This window comes from Sipha flava, unplaced genomic scaffold (genome assembly GCF_003268045.1).
Source record: "Sipha flava isolate LNK unplaced genomic scaffold, YSA_version1 211_pilon_pilon, whole genome shotgun sequence".
Taxonomy (NCBI): domain Eukaryota; kingdom Metazoa; phylum Arthropoda; class Insecta; order Hemiptera; family Aphididae; genus Sipha; species Sipha flava.
In genome coordinates this window covers 105932-129649 of record NW_020272824.1, presented here as the reverse complement: position 1 = coordinate 129649, position 23718 = coordinate 105932, and the positions used below count along the sequence as shown (strand labels likewise).

Genomic DNA, 23718 nt, shown 5'->3' with positions numbered 1-23718 from the left:
ATCGTAGATACATATAATATTATTTATTATAAGTATGCCCGTCGCGGCCATCTCGATTGATCGATTGTATTAATATTTTTCACAATAAATAACCCTCTAATAGAGTAGACTATAAATAGTATACATAAATATATATAAAAAATATGGTTCACATAATTTATGAATTTGTGTGCCACAAAAATTTTGTAGGAGATGAAGTGTGCCGCATTATTAAAAAGGTTGAAAACCACTGGCATAGATTGTAATTCAAAAAATTAAAAAACTACTGCTTTTAATTCATCAATTTAAATCACTATTTGAATCAAAACAGCATAAAAACACAAATTCAAAAACAATTTTTCATCAGATATAAAACACCAAACTTGGTAATCACTTTGCACAGAACCGATAATTGTAAATTCTTTACACAATCACTAGTCAATAAATAACATTGACTTAACTTGAATGTTAAAATATTATTAAAAAAAACACCAATGCTTCTTTTTTAATTAACTATATAATTAATTTAACTTATTAAAAATAGTACTACTATGTCGTACATGTATGAAATAATTTTTTTTATAAAACAATAGTAAAATCGCGAATTACACTTTATTATTTTACTACTATAACGCACAAGATTAATTAATAATAAAAATTGTTCTGTCTAAGATAGTAATAACACTTCAAAAAAAAATTATTGAACAATCCAAATTAACTGGATTGCTTGATAATTTACACTATATTTTTAAAGATATAAGAATGTTGACTTGATAAAATGTAAGATTGATATAAATATTAACACTTATCCATAAAATAATGCATGATTTTAATTTATTATGAAAAATATTTAAGTCACTTTAATACACATAAATAAACTTAAAATATTGTTTTACGAACTAGACAATTTAACACTATATTTATATAAATTAAGTTACGCACTCCACACATTTCATAAATAATTAAACTGTGTGTGTAAATCCGAAATATTAAACAATTTAACAAAATTATGTTTAGAAAAATTTAAAATTTAAGCACATTATATAAACTTGCACACAATATTAATAAACCACAATAACTTGATTTGTTATCAATTAATGCTTTCAAAATGCTTGCAAAACATATATGCTGTTTTTGTTATATTGTACTGTTGAAGCTGTAGCTTCAAAGAATTAAATCAAATTATGTAGAATAAAAAAGTAAATAACCTAAAATTAACTATTATTAAATATTAATATATATTAATATATTATTAATATATTTATAAATATTTTATGTTATAATGCATTTAAAATATTATGAATAGGTCCATTACAAGTATTTGCAATGGACCTTCAAATTTTAGTTAGATTGTATTATGAAACACCCCCACTAACTACTACTACAACTAAATGATCATCTTTTAATGTTTCATTGCTTAAGTTTTTAGCACTTTGTTTCAGTAAATTAGCTGAATACTCACAAGGCGGAAATGCATATAATACACCTGTTGGCTCAGGATCTTTGCTTACCAATGATATGACCCCAGCTGCCTCTTTTTGTTTTAAATAGGACACCAAATTACGTAATGGTCTAATCTGTACTGATGCATCATCATTAGCAATTGAGCTAGTTGAACAAGGCATTGCCAAAAATATAGCATGCATATCAGCAGTAATTATACGTTTAGAAACATCTTCTAACTTTGGTTCATCTAAACGTAAACGTTGTGTAATGCGCAATGTAGATTTACCATCTTCATCTTTCATCATTGATTCTATAACATTTGGATCACCAGATGTCAAATAACATTTAGCTGGGAACTGAGAGCTTTTTAATACAAGACTTCCTTGCCATATATCAGAACACTTGCGAGCCAAATCATTTAAGGTACGAACAGAACCCAAAATTCCAGCAGATTGTATTGCTCCTTCTTCAGATTCTACATCACTGTCAATTGATTGATGAAGAGGTGAACGTTCAGGCGATCGAGGAGAACCAATATCAGAAACAGAATGCTGTTTAAATGAACGTCCATTATCATAGTTACCAAACTCTCTGCCTTCTTCTCCATATTCCGAACGACCTTTACGATAACTTCTGGAACTATATGAAGGATATTCACCATCAGGCCAACTATATGGATATTCATCTCGTCTAGTTAGCTCTCGTAAATCTCCAGCAGTTGCTGCTACATCATCATGAGATGATTTGGACTTAGAAGAATAAGTTAATGTAGGACTGCCACAAACACCTCCATCAGCAAAATCAGTCCTTAGTTTATGTTCTGGACCTCCTAAAGCAACTCCTCTCATTTCTTTGACAGCTGCAGTTGCTGCATCAATGCTTTCAAACTGTATGTAAGCACATGTGTCACCTTTGACATATTCAATTTTCTTAATAACACCAAATCTATCAAATTCTCGTTCTAATTGAGCAAGTGATGTCCAAGGACCCAAACCACCAACCCATATTCTTTGAGTAGGAGTAGATTTTCCATAGCCAATTTTACATTGAAATTTTCCTAAATACTGACCAGATAATTCAACTTTAGCCCTATGAGCCATATCTAAATTTTGATAACGAACAAATGCATATGCATTTCCTGTTCCAGGTAATGGTCGTTTAACATCAATATCTTCAACAACTCCATATCGGCCAAATATACGACGAAGTTCTTCATCAGAGATAGAAATTTCTAAATTTCCAGCAAATAAAGTACGTGTAGCTAATGGGTCATCTTCTGGTGGAATGTGATGCAAATAGTTTGGAAATTTGTCTTTTTTGTCATGCATCAAATGAGGATGAGGGTGTGGTCTAAATGGTGGCATGAAATGTCTTGGAGGTCCATACAGCGGATGAATTGGTCCTAAATGTGGATGAATAGGAGCTACATGATGTAATAATGGTCCTCTAGGTATCATAAGTTCATGAGGATGTAATGGTGGCAAACCTATTTCTCTAAAATCTCGTGGAGGCAGCATGGGAGGAAGAGTACCATAAGGTAACCTTTCATAAAACCTATCAGTTGGATGTGGCCTATGAAGTTCTGTAGGAATGGGAGACCTGTGATAATATCGATCATAATCTGGAGAGAAACTTCGGGATCGAGAACGTCTTGCTCTTGTTTCATAATGATCTCTAGAACTACGACTCTCGTAAACTGGTGCAACTAAAGCTATTTTATCAAACAAACTTATTCTAGGCTTACTATGTTTGGCATCTCTAGCATCTTCTGAGCTTCTAAAACATACATATGCAACCCTTTCATCAAGTTCATGAGATATTCTAACAGAAAATTCACCAAATTTTCGGTATTCTCGATATAGTGTTTCTTTGACTTGTTCATCACTAGCTTTTGGATGTAAAGCACTTACACATAATACTTTATATGTAGGGTGGGATCTATCTAAATCCCTAGAACGGCCAAATTCATCACGTTCTGAATATCTGGATGCTCTGGGACTGGGTGGTGATCTAGCTCTACGACGCAGACGTTCTGGTGATCCTCTCTCGTCTGAACTACCATCATATCTATTAATACTGCTATGACGTTTTTTACGTGACATAGGAGGAGAGTCGCCATAACTTCTACGTTTCATATTATCAATTTTCACGGTGATTTTATTTGATTTAAAATCTCTAGGCAATCCAATCATTCACACAGTTGCACAATAAAATCATTAAAATACCTAAAAAAATTCACAATTTAATTAAAACATACTAACACTAAATTATTAAGTTAAGTGTAAAATTATTTCTTTTTATTATCACCAACATTAAAACACTAGTTAAAATAAAAATGACCACAACTGGCGCAACTCACTTGCAAAATTTTAAAACAAAAACACATCGGACTACAGACTACGTCACAGTACTGAGGGTCATCAAACGTAAAAACACATTAATTTAGTGAAAAACTAACAAATAAGTAACCGTACACTAATTACAGACTGATAGCCATTTAAAATACTAATAGTTGAAAAATTAATATAAATAAATTGAGAATTAGTCACAAAAAAAACCTTGCATTTTTATTAAACAAATAAAAACTATTGGCAATAAATAAATACGTGGAAGGCAACATGGGCCTTAATTTAATGATATACTATGTGCTACATTCACTGTTGTATGGCTTACACAATGTGGAGGGGATGGAAATCAAAACAAAATGGCTTGCAAACGCTCATATTATTATCGATGTTATTATTAGGAATACTATCGATATTATTGATAACGGATGATTAACAATTGTACACCAATAATTATTGGTGATTGAATTATGCGCTACTCAATCAACATTTAACAATGTGTAAAATTCGTACTTATGTACAAAACTCATTTAAATAATATAAGAATTAAAAAAAAAAATATTGAATTTACAAATGATAAATAATTATGAGAGAAATCGACTATGGTTTTAGATAAACTTTATCTTAAACTGTGCGTAAAACCCAAATAATGTAAAAGTCAGGTTATTTTTTATTTATTTAACACCAGATTTCATGAAGTACCGTCAACACGGGTGAAATGGAACTTTAGTGGTGACTTGGAATACTATGACTTTTCTTTATTGAATGTGATAGAATTTCCAGAGTTTTAATTATATATCGTTTATCTTTTCATGATATTTTATGTTGTTACATTTCCAATCAGAAATATTTTATCATATTTTTTGATATTTCTTATCATTAAACAGAAATTAATGTTATAAACTGTTATCATAAAAACCATTTTTTTTTTTGTGTAAACCAAACTCATACTGTTGGAGATACAATAGAATGTGTTTATTTTTTATATAATATTTAGGTCACTTATTGACTTCTTTGGGTTATCATATGTACAAAGATGTTTTTAAATACCCTATATGTGTTTCAAGTTAAACGTATTGTAGGTTAAATGCTCAAAAACATTAAAAACCCCTAACTCTTTCATGTCACCCGAAACTCAAAGTGACTTGGAACATTCATTTTTTATTTATTTTTAACCAATTTATGGTTAAAATTCTTTTTTTTATGCAAATGTAGTAATTTATACTCCATGCCTATACTAGATTTTTTTTAATATTGAAGATGTAGGAGACTGTGAAAGTCCAAAATCGTGTTTATTTCACCCTTGTTGACGGTATTTACAATTACATTTATACTTAATATGTAACGTACGTCATGTACATTATTTTTATATAATAATAAAAAGGATGATATAAAAGGTTATATACTTTAAGTTGATTACTTTATTAATATGGTAGCACTTAGAATTTTATATACAGTTTTTTTAAGACTATTACTGAAGAATAAATATACATTTAATATTATAATATTTATACATATAAATATATTAATTTATAGTACTAAATATTCAAATATAAATATAAACACTTTTAATTATTAAAAACTACTGTTATTGAGAGAACTCACATTGATTATTATAAAAAATTAATATAAAATGACAATACTATATTATATATTATATTATTATAATTAAATATAACATGAAATTAAACTTGATAATAAGTGTTACCGAAGATAGCTATATCAAGTAAATATACACATAAGATAGGTATACATCTTAACAAAATAATTTGAGATTCAAATGCATATAAACTTAAAAATTACTATTATGCTTATAATTTTGTTTATTTTATCCAAACCAACCATCCTCCCATAGAATTATAGTAATTATAATATATAGTATATTCCTAAATATTTAAAACCAATGATCACAAAATAACATTACTTTTTTCTCATAGCTTAGAATAATATTTTGATATAATTTTTTAATTTTTCTTAATTAATGTCAGTACACTTATAAATTTGAAATAATTATATTTTTACTTTATATTTGTATAACTTTTATATTTTAAATATAGCCACAAATCATAAAATTAGTGCAAATATAAAATATGAATATTAAAACAATTTATTGTTTTTGGTTAAATTTTGATTATAAATTAACAATAAATATATAATATTAAAATAAATAATATAAATTTACAAACATTTTCTAAAACTAATGTTTAAGTAACTTAATAAATTCATCTTCTTGGATATTAATTAATTCTTCTAGCGCTCTCCATCCACTCTTCTGTGTTGATAAAATATAGTTATTTGATAAATCTCTTAAGCTTGTTTTTTTACCCAAAACCAAACTTTGACAAATTCTAGCACATACACAAGTCTAAATAAACAATATATTTTATTTGTTATTATATTAGTTAAAAGTGAAAACCCCAGTTAGAAAAATTATGAAAATGAGGATATTAATAAAATATTATAGGAAAATTTTTTATCAAAATGAAAATTCAATACTATAAGAAAATGGTGGAAAGAAGACATTTTTATGGCAAAAGATTGAATGTTTTATAAATTCAAAAAATTCATAATAATGTCTATATGAATTAATTAATTAGTTTTTTATTTTTTATTTATTAATTAGTATTAATTTTGTGCAGAAAATCAATTACATTTTTTTTTTTTTATAGTTATTATGCTAATGTATGACTTATAAATAATTTATTCTGCGCAATTATTTAGAAAACTGACAAAACCAAAATTAAAATATTTATTTCAAATAGTTAAAATAAATGAGCTATGGTGCATAATCACTTACATGTATAACTGAATATTCCAAACTGTTTAATTTTTCGTAATGATTTTCATAAGCATCAACAAAGCTTTTAATTTTCACATCAGATAATTTTGCATTATTGTTTCTAAACTCATGAAGAATTAAATAACATAGCGAAACAGAAAAATCAAATATTGTAAATGAATATATGACATCTCCTATATCTATAATGCCATGTATTTTTTTATCTTTTAGAATTATATTATTCATATTTAGATCTCCATGAATAACACCTACAAATTATGAATGTATTATTAACAAAATAGAATTATTATATTGCTAAAACAAGTAATACTCTTTGTAAAATTATGCGATTTTGATAATACAGTAGATTGGAATTTATTTAAAATTGTTGTAATTATTTGTTGTTTTTCTTGGTTAAAAACATCCACATATTTTAAGACTTCTGGAGATTTTTCTAAAGCCCATAAAAAGTCATTCCTATGGAATCCGTCATGATTGAATTCCTAAATATAAATGAATGATGAAGTACAATGAAACTTTCATTCAACGTCATTTTTAGTTAAACAAATTATTTTTTACCATGAATTTTATAGTTAATCAATATGTAATTATATTTAACAAATTTCCATATATTACGATTTTTATTTATTCCCTATGAGACTGTTATATGGAAGTTTTATTGTACTTAGAAATAATTCTTAATATCTATAGGTATTTATTAAATAAAAATAATTACCTTTAAAATAGAAGTTAAATGACCAACATAAGAACCAAAATCAGTAGATATTTCTGAGTTAACTATGACATTATTCATTGTTTCTCCTCTTATATATCTGTAAGCTCTGACTGCATGCATTTTATCATCTTTTAAAATAAATATGTATAAAAATTCTGGATTTTAACTTAAATCATACATTTGTTTAATTGATTTATTTAAATATTAGACATTCTATATATCTTACTTATTATAACAGACCCATAACTTTGTCTATATTTATTTAACAATGGAGTTGGACAGATGATTCCAAAATTTTCTAATTTTAAAACAAATAATATATTTCAATTAAAAAACATCCCATAATGTATAATATAATACCTATATAACTGTGCAGTGGCTTATTTTTTTTTTTTTTTTTTTTTTTGGGAAGGTTCCTCAGTCTCAACACCTCCCCCCCAAAAGAAAAAAAGGTTCAAAAGTCATAAATTATTTGCTACAAAAGTACAGACAAAGAGAATATTAATTTAAATAATGTGGTTGTAAATAACTCTTCATTTGTATTTAAAACAATAATAGAATAATGTAATTATTAATTTATACCTTTAGAATTATTTTTAGAAAAAATTGAAAACCCGCCACAAAAAATTTTAAAATTTGCCACTGTAAATATATAGGTACATATTATATAATTATTCATACATTAAAAATGTATTACTTAAGGTTACAGTACTTAGTGTCTATACAATAGGTTAGTTAAGTTATTTTTATCTAATTGTACATATTTAATACAGTGCATAAATAAACTTTTAGTAAAAAAAAAATTTTACCTAGATATTGGGTTAACTTTGTTTGTGCTTCAAGCAATGACAGATTTTTTGAATCTATGGAGTTAATGAATTTTAGAACTATTCCATCAACAGGAAATTCAATTCCTTCTATGTGTTTTTCAATTTCCTAAACAGTTTTAAAATATATATATTTTTTTTATTGCTATAACAAATAACAAATGTATTTTTATCAATTAATTTTATATCAAAATTACACATTGATGAAAAATGTAAATGTTATAGATAAATTTCGTATAGAAATGTTTCTGTGTTGTTGATCACCTAATTAGCAACTTGACAAATTATTTTTCAACTAATATGCACATTATAGCAGATATCCAATACCTAATTCCAAAATTTTTTAAAAATCAGCTCTATCCGAGATATTATTTAAGCCCTTTATCTGATTTGGTTGGTATCGACCACCAGAAATTAATTTCCGAACTACAATGATTTTCAAATATCTATGAATATATTTTAGGCTCGCTAAATAATAGAACAAAACCATTTATAAAATATAAGAAGTTAGTTATAAAAGTGATGGCGATAATATTGTCGATCTTGAATCTGATGATTTTGATTTTAATACGAGTGTGAACTATGACTATGACATGAATGATCAAAATAATAGTAAACACGCTTCAACAATATCAAAGGGTACCAAGTAAATCGTACATACATTTACAATTCTTATGAAATATATAATAATACCTTTTGGCTATTTATGTATTAAAATGTAATATAATTTTATTAAATGATATTTATTTCAGGATATAATAAAAAATGAAATGTACATCACAATGAAGATCGTTATTAAGTATATGCGTCCATAAACTGCTCAATTCTTTAAATATGTCATCGGCGTGCGCAGACCTCTTTTTCAGGGTATGCAAAAGGCTGCCACTGCCTACCCCCCCCCCCTAAAACTGAAAGTTAATTTAAGCGTTTGAAATTCTGGTCTTTATAACTATTAAATTACAAATTTTAATTTTTTTTCCTGAAAAAATGGACTGAATAACCATTTCTTAATCGTTATAACTGTCTTCATTATTAAAATTTAAAATAAATTACGAAAAAAAAAAATATATAACACTTGAAATAGTTTGAGTAATACGTTTAAATAGGGAAACTGTCTGGGACTGAATATAAAAATATAATAAAAATCATAATGTAATACAAAATCACATAATATACATAAGACCAAGTATGTCATCATTTTTATTTATTTTTTGTAGTTTTAGAAAGAAGGCTCTATGTTTAGGGTATGCAGTTGCATACCCTGCATACCCCCTATGCACGCCTATGAAATATGTACTACTTTTCTAATTTCAGAAACTTATACTCTGTGTATGAATACAATTTAACTATGTGTGTACACTTGGGTAAAATACGAGAGGTCATTTAGCAAATTAAAAATAATTAAAAAACAAACGGAGATAATTTAGAAATATTTATGTTGATGTCTATTGAGCGAGATATTTTGGAAAATGTAGATTTTTCAGATATTCTCGAATATCTGAAAAGTACTTCAGATTTAATAAAAAAAAAGCTCACTTAAATAATGATGCTTAATAATTTTTTTAATATAAATTTAATTTTTGTATTCAAATCTGGTTATATTTTTTCTGTATATCACATTGATAAATTTGTCAAAATAGTTTTATTGAAGAAAATATTGGTTGTTCTTTAAAATGCATTACAACCGCCCTAATTTACAAAACAAAGGCGAGTTAATCTCGAGCTCTACTAGCTTTTTTATTTTGCTCTAATTGAAATCAATGTGTAACTAATATTTTAGGTATTCCATGCAATTACTGTTATAATCGCAATAAGAGAAATATTTAGTATATTTCAGAGAATCTTCAGTCCTACAGACTACAAGAGGAACAAGTAGGTATATTAAATATATTTGATAAACTACCCGAAAAAGTAAGTAGGTATTCATAGAGGATGGTATGAACGGGTTGGGCCTGTTATTTATTATTGTAGAATACTGGGCCGTTTACTTACCAGTCTACCTCTGGGTGTCTATGATTAAAAGAGGAATTGAGGCCTATGGATGACCCATAAAAATTACAAAACGCCAGCTATTTATTTTTTAATTTAATGCATTAAATTTTTAAAAAGCTATACTTATTTTTACTTTCAATGACAATTTAAAAAAACATCATTACTAATCTTAAAGAACAATCGAGTGTACGATGTTTTTTTTTTACACCATCTACACATTTGCAGACGCAAGAACATGCAACGTATAATAGTAATAAATAATATAAGTCTTGTAATATATATATATTATATAATAAAGCATAATATTAATCAAAATGTTATAATTTAAATATTTTCAAAAATTCCACTCAAAATATTTTCCTACATTCGCCCTATTTAAGCGTGATGTCAAGTAAGAAAATAGAATGAAAATGCTATTTTGCTTTTGGTAAATTAAATAATTATTACTTATTGGTCATATTATTCGTCAGATCACGTGTCATGTTTGGTGGGCTCTGTGCCTTAGATATTCACTTTAAGACATGCTATTATATTTGTGATAAAAAATTTTAATTTTCTTCACTAAAAAAATACTAATGGGTTTGTCTTTACCAGTAGTGTATTTTAATTTTTTTTGGGGGTTTACAAATTTCTAAAAAATAAATGTTTTTATGATATTATAAAAAACACATAATGTATAAATTTATAGTTATTTTAGTATACAAATGTTTTTATACAAGTATTACAACTGTATGACATAAATTAATGTTCTCTTTCTCTATACTTTCGTAGTAAGTAATTTATAACTTTTGAACCTCTTTATTTTCTTTAGAGGGGTCGAGATCTGGGAAATTTCCCCCCACGAAAATAATTTGCAATTGCTCTTGACAATAATTTTAGTTGTTGATTTAGATTTTAGACAAGGATAAGAGTTTAAATGGAGTTAAACAAAACAGCATAATAAAAATTGTAGGTGAACTAAGAAATGGGGACAAATATCACCTAGAGAACTAAAATCAAACAAGCAATAATTTATGTTGTGAATTAATACAATAGAGAATTTCTCAAAAAATCTGAAAACAATTAATAAAAAAATATCTAGAATCTGGCCTTCAAATTAAAACTAATTATTTTATTTAATTGAATATACATAATTGGATATTTTAAATTTTAAAATTTTGATTAGCTTTTTTTATAATACTGATAAGCCATAATCTATAGCAAATACTATTAGAAAAAAATAACTAGGATTTTGTTTTTTTCACATTAGTGCACTATAAACAATAGTACCTTTTTTTAAACATTAACGAATTTATGATGTAAAGTAATAAGCAAACCACCAATACACAAAAATTAAATGGTTTTAGATATGTCGATAAAATATTTAAATAACTATACTAAAATTTAGACACGACTCCTGCATTCTTTGTCTTCATCTTGCAAACGTACAGCTTCGTAAATCTGCTGTCCGTACAGTGGCGCAACTAGCGGGTAAGTTAGCAAAGTGAAACTTTGGGGCCCCTTGATAATGCAAATGGTTGTTTTGGATTTTATGAATTTTTTAATGATACAATGGTTTTGATTATCTTATGAGAAAGGAGGAATCGGCGATTTTTAAAACCATTTACATTTATGGTTAGGGGGGCCCATTTAATATTTGACTTTAGGGCCTCCAAGTGTTTAGTTGCGTCAGTATGTCCGTAGAATTATTTTTTTTCGTTGTTGGTTTTAATATTACAGAAAACTGACTTATTGTCAAACTTAAAGTTCAAAACATTATCTATATAATTTCTTAGGGTTTTCTACGATATTTAAATTTCCAAGCAAGTTATGAACTTTTATAAATTATATTATTTAACATAGTCATAACTCGCTTAAATATTAATATATCGCATAAAATACAGATTATGATTTTCCTTTAAATTTCATAAAAAGTCAGTTTAATATAATATTGAAGCTTATAGCACAAAATTGATTCTATTGAAACTAGATTTACTATATTACATCTTTGTAACGAAAACAACATATGCGAATGTAATCATTGTTGGGCAGTTGATAAATTATGAGGCTTATCAATTCTTTTTTCTTTATTGAGTTGGAACATTATACACCAACATTTTAGAATATTAAAATTAAAAGAATTACAAAAGTCTGATAAGTTCTGGGTAATTGGATATATATATATATATAAAATATACATAAATCATATACAATTAAGAACTTTTTATATCGCACTGTGAACTATTTTTATTGATAGGATTGCCATAAATTTACAATGCGAAACCGGGAAAAACAAACACATTATTGAGTAATATACTTTTTAAAAAACTTTTAATATATTGAGTAGTAGAATATATTTATATGTGAAAATACAAATTTTGTTTTTATTTTATATATTGTTAATCGATTACGATTAAAATTGTACTTTGAGATAAAATCATCGAAATTAAACAATTCTACAATTCCTCTAAACGTCTAAGCCGGGACATATAGACGTCCCTAATACATTTTTTGGGACACTAAGTTCAAAATCGGTGACAATCCCGGTTTCCCAGGACATATGGCAACGCTATTTATTGATAATTACTATTAATTTTTAAATTACAACTATGTACATACTGTTATATGATAATTTTTGTCATCGTAACCATCCAATTCTCGGATTTTTCCATTGATAAAACCGTAATCGTTTTTCAAAATATCCTCGATTAATTGCTTGTCTACCATAGCACAAATATTTTCTGTTAAATCAGCCATTTCATAAGTCTATAAATAAGGTAATCAATGAAACAAAACCTTAAAATCTATTTTCCGTAGGTATTTGATTTTCACAACTCTATCTTGTACACGTCTGTGTGTGCTCGGTAACAACAATATAATTCTATCAGTCTGCATCAATTATATTTAATTGTTATACAACCCACTTTAAAATTGTAAACATTCAACTGATTAAGATATACACATACTACCACGCCCTGTTCCCTATCCAAATTAAAATATTAGGTTCTTATAATATACATGATTATTGTCTTTATCTATCATCCTTATGAGTAAAATCCAATCTGTAGCAGTGGTTCTCAACTGGTGTACCGCGGCACACTACTGTGGCGCGAAAAATATCTGATATTTGTGATTACGCTGATAAATATATATTGGAAACAGTAGGTATTTTATTTCATTACATTTATTTTTAAAAAATATAAAAACATAAAAAAAATATTTTGAGAACTAAATTATTTAAGCAAAGGAATATTATATTATAAAATGAAAATATTTGAAAAAAATTATTAGTGAGAAACTTGAGCTTGTCATTTCTTACACAAAAGTTCAATACGTGATTAAATTTAAGACAAGCACACACGCATTCCCTGATCAATTGAAAGAAGCCTCTGACGTTTATTGTTAATGCCAAAAAGCCTAACTCGCATAAGTAGGTAATCGAAAAATGAGACAAAATATTGATTGCTTCTTCTGCTATTACAAGATATTCTGACTTTGCATACATCAAAAATCTAACTAGTGGTAATTCATTATATTTTAGTCGTAGTGTTCTATTATCCTGAATTTCTGTTAGTTTTTTTTCTTTCTCAAGAAATAGGTTAGTTATTGATTCTGAAAAGATAGCGTAAGAATTGCGCACTCTATAATGTCAATTGTATAGATAAGTCGATGCATGTGTAGGTAAACTGAACGGTTTTAACCCAACTGGAAATCTTAGCGCGTAGCCAATGTTTTTGTTGTTATCAAGTGCTTGAGTGTGCCGCGAAAACTTTTATAATAGTGTTCCGTTAACAAAAAAAATGTTGAGAACCATTGATCTATAGGAATACTGCCTGTAGCGTAGTATTTATTTATATTAGTGATGTCATTTGGGGCGGTTCATTTGTCTCGCTTTTGATTTTTTTGGACTGGTTAAGTTTTTGGTATGATAGGGCTATGTTGACAGTGTTGTACACAAGGTGAATACATCCACTTTGATAGTACACACAGGTTACAAAGATAACCCATAAATTATGTGGGGTGTAGGCGTGTGTGGTTGGTGTGAACCACTCACCACAAATGACTGTCAGAAGGGTAATTGAAATAAAGGTACACGAAGGCGGTGTTATTTAAGAAAATGTTAAATACGTATAATAAACAATTAACTCGATCGAGGAATATAATAACAAAAAATTCGTCCGAAGGAATGGGTATATAAAATAGATATACAATAAACGAAACAAAATGGCGTAGTAGACGGCGGCATATAGAAAAGAGATCAGACTCGGTTGACGGATCGGTGGCGAGAGCGAGCAAAGCTTCACGGAGCGATCGTCGTAACCGTCGAAGCTCATACAACAGGCTGAACAACATTCACATTTACAAAGAACATAAATAAAATAATTTGACAATAGTATAATACACACCATGGGGTGATAATTGGTAACGTGTGATAGTGGGGTTACGCGCCGTATCACCACAATTATATAAATAAGATAGCAGATAATTGATATTAACCATGATTAAAATCTATAACCGTGATATTAACCCATAGGCAAAAGCCTATACAGATTATTATAGTTCAATAATATCATAATAGAGAAAAAAAAATTTAGGATATAGTATAGGTATACTACTCAAAAAATTGAGATAATAAACCATAATTATGAAAAGTAAATAGAAGTAAATTAAAAAAAAGGGACTAAGTGAGAAAAGTGAGTCGCTATTAGCACCGCTATTGATGTTTACGTTGGGGATGTGGAAAGTTAGTAAATTAATAATAAGTTAATTACGAGTAGTGTTTTAAGATAAGGGTTGCTGACCACAAATAGTTAGAAGAAAGGCGAAGGAGAAGAAGACATTATAATATTTTAAGCTTACCTAACCAACGTTCTTCGAGTATATGTTATGATTTTTTTTACTATGTTAATTGATTGAATCAATTATTCAACTTTATATTTTATCAACTTTATCAACTTAGAATTTAATAAAATGCAAACATAGGCATGGGCACAACTAGAGCCCAAATATTGGGGGTGCTGAAATTGTTAAAAATAAAATAAAATTGTATTTAACTGCAATTATTATAGATTATATAGCTCTGAGAAAAACAAGAGTGCTGAATTGAACTCAGGGGTGCTAAAAATCATATTGAGCCTATGAACTTAGGTACATTATTGAAGTCTCAATCCGGGATAATAGACTGTCTTGAAATACGTTTTCGGGACACCATAATCAAAATCATAGACTACGTACGAGCATAACAGAATAACGGAGGTCATAAGCAACAGACGTACGTACATATCAACCAATGAACCTGGACTTAATGATTACCAAAGTATAGAATAATTTAAAATAATGGTATAACTAGAAAATTGGACAAAAAGTGATTCGATATCTTTGAACCCAAAACATTTTGTATAACATACAAAATATTATTAAAAAATTTTTTTAAAATATTAAATTATTTAGTATAATATTGACATGTATATGTCTTATGGCTGGGGGTTATTCTGTTAATTTGTGACACCGAAAATGTTACCATGACGTTATTAGCGTTTAATGTAATGTGTGTGCGTCGACCTGTGGGAACCGGTTCCCGGATATTAGCGATTATACGAACAAATCGCAGTGATTTGTTATCTATTAGTAACATTAGGTATTCCTCGTATTTATAATTCCTTGTAAATATATAGTCTATTCCAAATAAGACTGAAAAAATTTAAAACGAAAACGCGTCCGGTTTCGCGCAAGTATGTCTCGTAATCTAAGGCCGGCCGCACACCAAAAGAGCAAAACTGCTTAAAGCAGACTGAGGCAGCTTTATTATGACTAATTAAAAATAGAACACATGTAATTCAGTGAAACCCGCACACTGATAAGTCATAGTCAAAACAAAACATTTTTACTCTTCAGTCAATTCTAGTCATGACTAATCGTGTTTTATCGAAATAGAACATGCTCTATTCCGTCAGTCAAAACAAAACAATTTTTATTAGTCAAACCGCCAGTTTGACCGGTATCAGATGGTTAACTAGTTGGATACCACTGACGTTGCAGAACGATCGTTCATTAATATAATTAATTATAATTCATAATTAATAATAATATATGATCACTGTTTTTATATATTATATATATATTTTATATATTATATTATATATTAATATATATATTTTCAAATTTTTTTATACATTATACATTTTGTATACCTATATAAATTTTTAAATTTTAAATCATCATTACGTAATTCACGTAAAAAACATTTGATTAAATTATTTGTTGTACGTTTTTTATTTAAAGGATGAACCCACATTCTTTTTTGTTTTTCATCCTCTTCGATATTTAACAACAAAGACCACAAAATAGGAACAATAACTTCTTCTTCGTCGGAAGACATGTTGGTGACTGAAATACTATACTACAATTTTACGACTAACGATGACTTACACAGTTTTGCTTTTTTTGGTGTACGACCGACCAAAACAAACTGTTTTTAGTTGTTTTTAGACAAAAATGACTAACGATGACTAAAGCAGTTTTGCTCTTTTGGTGTGCGGCCGGCCTAAAGGTTAGATGTCTACATGACATGGTATAGACAGACCCGTTTTCGATGACGTGTATCATTATCAAGGAACTAGTGATAACAATGTATGATATATGTAACAATTATTTTTAATTTTAATGAAATATTAAAAATTTCTATTCAATTATAATTATAAAACTTCCATCATAATGCATAAATCAATTTTCTATTTAATTCAGTTCCTTTTATTAGTTAGTATTTTTCAACAAGGATTCAGTTATCTCTTGACTGTTGACGCTCATGCCGAAGAATGTTTTTTTGACAAAGTTGAGGTTGGCTCTAAAATGGGTGCGTTTTAAAATGTTTTAGATTTTAATTTTAAGTATTTTAATGGAATATTAATTACTTTTTTTTAAATTTTATTTCATTTTTAGGTTTGATGTATGAAATATCTGAAGGTGGCTTCTTGGATATTGATGTCAAAATCATTGATCCTGATGGTGAATTAATTTATGAAGGCTTGAGAGAATCTAGTGGAAAGTATACATTTGCGGCAACTAAAAAAGGCGCTTATACATACTGCTTCAGTAATCAAATGTCAACAATGACACCAAAAGTAGTATTATTTAGTATGGAAGTAACTGAACCAGAAAAAGTAGAGCTTGAAAAAGATAATCCAAGTAAATATATTACAATATATATGGGTAAAATCACTAGTTAACACCAATTTTATATCTGTTTGACCTTATGTTACTTAATATTACTGTAATCAATATTCACTATTAAGATTATTTATTTTAATATTTTTCATTTTATAGCTGGAGAAGATGGAGAACATAAGAAATTGGAGACTATGCTTCGAAATCTTGGATCTGCATTGACAAGTGTTAAACATGAACAAGAATATATGAACGTGCGTGATAAAAATCATAGAGCTATCAATGAATCCACAAATAAACGTGTTGTCATGTGGTCATTCTTTGAATCATTTGTGTTACTTTCTATGACTATTGGCCAGGTATATTATTTAAAAAGATATTTTGAAGTCAGAAGAGTTGTATGATTTAAATATGTTTAAAATACTTTTTTTTTTATTTCTTGTATGTAAATTTCTTATGATTGTTTTTTTTTTAAAAAATACCTATAATTTAAATTAAGTATACATATATTTATAATAAATATAATCAGAGTTCAAATTAATTAATTGGCTTACAAATGAATGGAGGCAAAACAGAACATGTGATGGAGAAAAGAGATAGTACAAGAATGTATCCTTCCTTAAAAGTGGGCTACCATGAATTAAAATAAGTCAAACAATTTAAATATTTAGGTTTAATATTGACTGAAATAAATGAAACTGAAAAAGAAGTAGCAACAAGAATCCTGTTGAGAAACAAATGTTTTTATGGACTCGCAAAGATACTAGGGTTATGGTCCCTGTTGAGAGAAATAAACTTACTATTGTATATTATACTTTTATGCCCTTTAATGACATATGGAGCAGAAACATGGACTATAATATAAATTATAACCACAATACTTAAAAAATATTTTCTGTGGTTGAATTTTGAATGAATCCTTACTGTTTTGGAAACCAATAATTTTTGAATAAAGAAATAAGTTTTCATTATTATCGACATTATTTTTGATAAATTTAGTTAATGAAGTAGGATTACATGATTTATGTTATCAAATTTTAAATATGAAATCTAAAATAAAAAGTATATTATAATTATATAATAAAAATAACTTATAAAAAGTACATAAAACGTTAAATTTATGGATATTTATTATACATTTTGAAGAATAAATAAGGTATATAATAAAGAGACTCGAGATACTGAAAAGGGTTGATTTAGAAAATGAATTAAGAGTCATCTGTATTTATAAATTATTTATAGTTATAAAAATATATTGACATTAATATTTAAAAATTAAAATTGCTTTCTTTTACAAAAATATTGAAGACAATATATCTAAAATTATTTCAAATTATTTTGTTATGGTAAACTTAATATAGCTTATCATTTATCATCACACATCACCAGCTCTAATTAAATATATGAAGATCATTTGTATTTTGAATACAATTAAGTAAATATTTTGTGACCGAAAACATAGTTTATAGGACTGCATAACACTTATAATTTGAATTACATAAAAATTAATAAAACATCTAAACTTATATCAACAAAAATTATGTTTTCATAAATGTTGACATTAATTCTAAAGATTTATAATTTTTGATCAGATTTTGTTGTGAAGTTCATCTTATTTAATCATTAAAGTATAATGCAGATGTTATTTTCATTGTTTATTTATAATTGTTGGTTTTGAAGCATCTGTGGTACCTAAAAATATATCAGTTCTATATATATATATATATAACAGTAAAATGTATAACTAGCTTTTTCGATCACTTTCTGATACAAATTATTTATTTATTACTGAATACTTAATAATACTAAATAAACAAATAAGTAATAGGCTTCAGGATTATAAATAAAAAATTAATAAAATAATTTAATTATTTTTTTTATTTTTATAATATCAGTATATTTACAAATATATTTCAAACATTTGTTTCTGAATATACAGTTTATTTAATTACAAATCAATTGATATAATATTAATAAGATTATGAGATTCAAACAGCCTGTATTTAGTATTTAATTTTTACTTTGAAATTATTTAATGATTAGCATACTAAATTAATATTTTTATTTGAATATAATAAAAACAAAATTATGTTCAAATAGAAATACATTTATAATACATTTATGTATAATAAATATTTTGATAAATAATTTTAAAATCACAACAATTATAATTTCCATGAATAATAATATTATATTTAAAATAAGTTTTATTATACTATCATTAGGTAACTTTAATAATTTATTTAGTATACACTGCTGTGATTGATTATAATAAATTACAATAATTAGAAGCATATCTTAATTGATTCAGTAGTGGAAAAATAAATACATTTTCTTAAATAGTATAAAATAAATAGCTACTTTTAAAATGTATACTATTACTTTTAAAAATCAACTTGATCCTTGATACTAGTTTGTAAATAGAGTAAAATATTTCCAAAAGTATCTATTCCATATTCATTGAATTGTTTGAAAAAATGAATGTAATTAAAATCCAAGATATTTTTTGACTACAAAATAAAATAATAAACATATCTTATATCTTTCTATAAATAATTAAATATATAATCTTTATAAATAGTCAATAATCATCAGTAAAGAAAGGATTTTTAGGTTTTTAAAATCTTAAAATATGATCCTAATATGCTCTAAAAAAAAATCCTAAAATAATCTTTATATATTCCTTAAACTTGTAAATATGCAGATAATATGCTCTAAAAAACCCTAAAATATTTTTTAAATATTCCTTAAACTTGTAAATATGTGATAATATGATTTTTTTTTCTTAAATAGTTCAAAAAACATCAAATTACTGTTAGAGGATATTCCTTTGGTAACAGGTAAATTATTTAAATATAAACATTTAAAACAGTTCATACATAGGAGTATAAATATAATAAAATTATATATAAAAAACAAAATAGTTAAATAAAAACAATGAACAACTTGTATGCACCATTCCTTGGTAAAAGATAAATTATTTAAATGGCAAAAGTGTAAAATAGATCCATACATAAGAATTTTCTAGAAAAATCACAACTTAAATATATTTAAAAATATGAAAAATAAGCTAAATATTCTCTGATGTCCAAAATATACAAAATAAATATTTTTCTACGAACGTTATGATGGATAAATCGTTCACATTTTTTATTCTCGTAAATCTGCATAAAGCCAATAAAAATATGTAAAAACCTAAAGATCCGTTTTCTTATCATCAGTATTGGATATTATTATATTATACATTATATATATATTATATTTATGTAACTATTAAAGCCTTGACGTTGATGTTCTAAAAAAATTAATTGGAAAAAACACATAAGTTCAAAAAATAAAAAAAAATGGTTTAAAGTTCTCAAATAAAACTAATATCAATTATTTATATTTATATTTTTGTAAGTTGAAAATGATAATTTCACATCAAAAGGAGAGATTGAGATAAACTTGAAAAATACTACCACCATTAAATAAATATATTACCAATTTCAAGTTATGGTAAAGTTCTCGATTTGGGGAAAACATAAAAATATTATTAATATATTATATATATATTAAAATTACCTGCATTAAATTGGTAAAAAGTAGTAAAAAGTCTCTTAAAAAATTACCTAAAATCCAAAAAACAAACTGAAAATATAAAAAAAAAAAATGAAAAAAAAATTAAAGTTATATAGATTCGTATATTATTGAAACAAATTTCAATCTAGGAAAGCATCATATATGATATTCCAAAAAATTATGTCATCAAAGTCATCAACATCCAGGTCTTAATAATTAGTAAAATTATTTATAAATACATAGGAATATACATTTTTGTAACATAAATATGCTATAATATTATAATAATATTATAATTGCGTAAGGTGTATTTAATGATCTACACAAGGTGCAAGGTAATACTTGTGTATTTATACATTTAATTTGTTTTTATATTTAGTTGTAAATGAATTATCAAGTTTTAATAAAAACATTTTATATTTTATTCTTTTTATTACAAATTTGTTTATTTTAGATATAGGTAATATTTAATTCGTCTTTTTTTGCTTCTAAAAGATCACCTATAATTAAATAATATCCCTTTATTGCAGATAGGTATTGATATAAATTGAATTTAAAATATAAATCTTGGAAAAATTCAGAAGACAAAAGACTTCTTCAGATATTTTAAAATAGATTTTAATCAAATGTGTTAATATACTTTAATAAGTATGATAACTAAAATTTGAATTGTTTTAACATTAAAATCACTGATTGTCTTATTATTTTCATGAATTTTATACAGTAAATATATTGTTTAAAGAGTATTCTAAATAATGTTTATGTACTAAGTACTTTATTAAATTTAAAATAATTTTCATAATACTAACTTGTATATTCAAATTTTCTAATGAATTGTCAAATTATTAAAAGTTTACAGACTAATATATACTCAACAAAAATTATTTAAATATTCAATTAGTCCAATTTAAAATACATTTTTAAATTTTTTAGTACAAATATTTCTTAAATAGTTACTTTTAGATCAATATGTATTATTTAGAGTAATTAATTTAATTAAAATGAAGTGATTATGTGTATATTTTAATTTAAATCCAAAAATAAATTTATTTATTTAAAAATAAGTTTTTTTTATATATTTTTATTCATTAATTTACAAATTTAAAGTGTAGATAGGATTAGTTAATATAAATTAATTTTGATATGGGATATTTCAAATTTTGTTTTTTCGAGTAAACGAAACTTTATATAAACTTTTTATAGCAAAATAAAGAGTACAGCTGTTAACAATGTAAGAAATTTCATACCTATTTAAAATGTAAATAAATTGTACAAGAATGTATAAAATAGAGTTATGATGAAATGTGTATATACTTGAAATTAGTAATGGTATGGCATATAAAGTATCAGGGGATGCCTAGAAATTATTATTTTTTTTTTTTTTGGGGGGAAGTCAATATTTTTCTTACTACGTATATTAAATATATTTATTTCACAAGATAATAATTTTGGTAATGGTTAACTTTTTAGTACTAGATAGATCAACTATTGTTTAGATAAATAATCTTGGCAAATATTTATATTATGAAAATTTAATTATAAAAAAAATATCAAGAGCAAGTTTTTTCTTAATTTGTTAACATTTTGGGGGTGGTTTGAACACCCAAACCCCACTCCTAGCCATGTTCTGATGAAGAATATTAGACTTGAATTATGAATATAAGGAATGTTATGTAACTTTGGGTTAACTTCTGTTATTCATTTTTGAAACAAATGTCTTTAAAAACTAATATCCAATAATAAACATTCAACAAAGACAAATACTTATCAGTAAAACTTAGTTATACATTTCATGAGTAGTATATAAGCTGTCCAAACACTTTTTAAATTTAATTAAATTGTTTTCTTAATAGTTACTCTAATTTTAATATTAATGTTTAAAATTGGAAAAATATATAAAAAGTTTTTTAAGGGATTACATATATTAGGTAATACTAAGATAAGATTTTAAAGTTAATTTTTTTTCAAATAAATTATTTTTGTCAAGTTTCTGTTGGAGTACTCCTACTACTTGAAAATATGAATCCAACAAATTATACAGTATTTAATACCAATAGTCAATGCATTCTTTAAATTTATCATAACTTAAGGATAGACATTCAATACCTAGTTTAAGTTTAAATGATTTGAATTAAATTTAAAATGCATCAAAACATTATATTTTAATACTTGAAATTAAATTTTAAAATACAATTATTGACAATTGATCAATGTAAAAACCAAAATTAATTTAATTTTTTTTATAGTTATACTTTTTATTAATATATAATAAATACATAATATACCAATATTAAAAATTATTAATATTAATTCAAATCTTATTTAAATTAATACTGGAATATCCAGGTACATGATGTTTATAATCAACATTTTAATATTTATAATATTTTAAAACTATAAAAAAATATTGTTGCTAAAAACTATTCGATAATATTTAATAATTAATATAACATGGAAAATATCACAAGAATATTGATGAAATATATCTCTAATGTAGAAATATTACTCATAGAAATATTTAAACATTGTGTATTTAATATTAAAATGTTAAAATAGATTCTGTTAAATTGTATTATTTTAAATATAGATACCTATTCAACAATTTTATGATGGATAATATTACTCTGTATTTCATACATTTTTATAAGGCAGTCTTAAATATTAGCTATTTACTATTATTTAGTAATAATTAGATTGTATGAGTAAAATACACTATAATTTATCAGTAAAATATTTTTCAAACAAAAATTATTAGTGTCAAGGGTAAGGGACACTTAAAAGTTGAGATATTTTGACAAACTGTATATATACAATATATCTCATGAAATGTGTAAATAAAAATTATTTAAGTTTTATAATTTAATTAATTTTTTTAGTTTACTTAGAATTATTTAATAAAATATGCATTTA

At 25.5% G+C, this 23718-nt stretch overlaps 3 protein-coding genes across 3 annotated transcripts; 1 reads left to right on the top strand and 2 right to left on the bottom strand.

Annotated features, from left to right (window-relative positions):
- Positions 1-1038: 1038 nt before the first annotated feature.
- Positions 1039-3997, bottom strand: LOC112682798 (RNA-binding protein 15). The gene is made up of 2 exons (XM_025553530.1): positions 3785-3997; positions 1039-3650 (listed from the first exon to the last, which is right to left on the bottom strand). The coding sequence occupies exon 2, from the start codon at positions 3615-3617 to the stop codon at positions 1335-1337; it is 2283 nt and encodes a 760-aa protein (XP_025409315.1). The 5' UTR covers positions 3618-3650; positions 3785-3997; the 3' UTR covers positions 1039-1334.
- Positions 3998-5938: 1941 nt separating this feature from the next.
- LOC112682803 (hydroxylysine kinase) lies at positions 5939-13069 on the bottom strand. The gene is made up of 7 exons (XM_025553541.1): positions 12703-13069; positions 8095-8221; positions 7512-7583; positions 7286-7413; positions 6881-7052; positions 6568-6818; positions 5939-6135 (listed from the first exon to the last, which is right to left on the bottom strand). The coding sequence occupies exons 1-7, from the start codon at positions 12838-12840 to the stop codon at positions 5968-5970; spliced, it is 1056 nt and encodes a 351-aa protein (XP_025409326.1). The 5' UTR covers positions 12841-13069; the 3' UTR covers positions 5939-5967.
- Positions 13070-16797: 3728 nt separating this feature from the next.
- Positions 16798-17683, top strand: LOC112682807 (transmembrane emp24 domain-containing protein 2-like). The gene is made up of 3 exons (XM_025553546.1): positions 16798-16936; positions 17023-17268; positions 17407-17683. Exons 1-3 carry the CDS (start codon positions 16798-16800, stop codon positions 17649-17651), a joined length of 630 nt encoding a protein of 209 aa, XP_025409331.1. The 3' UTR covers positions 17652-17683.
- Positions 17684-23718: the final 6035 nt, after the last annotated feature.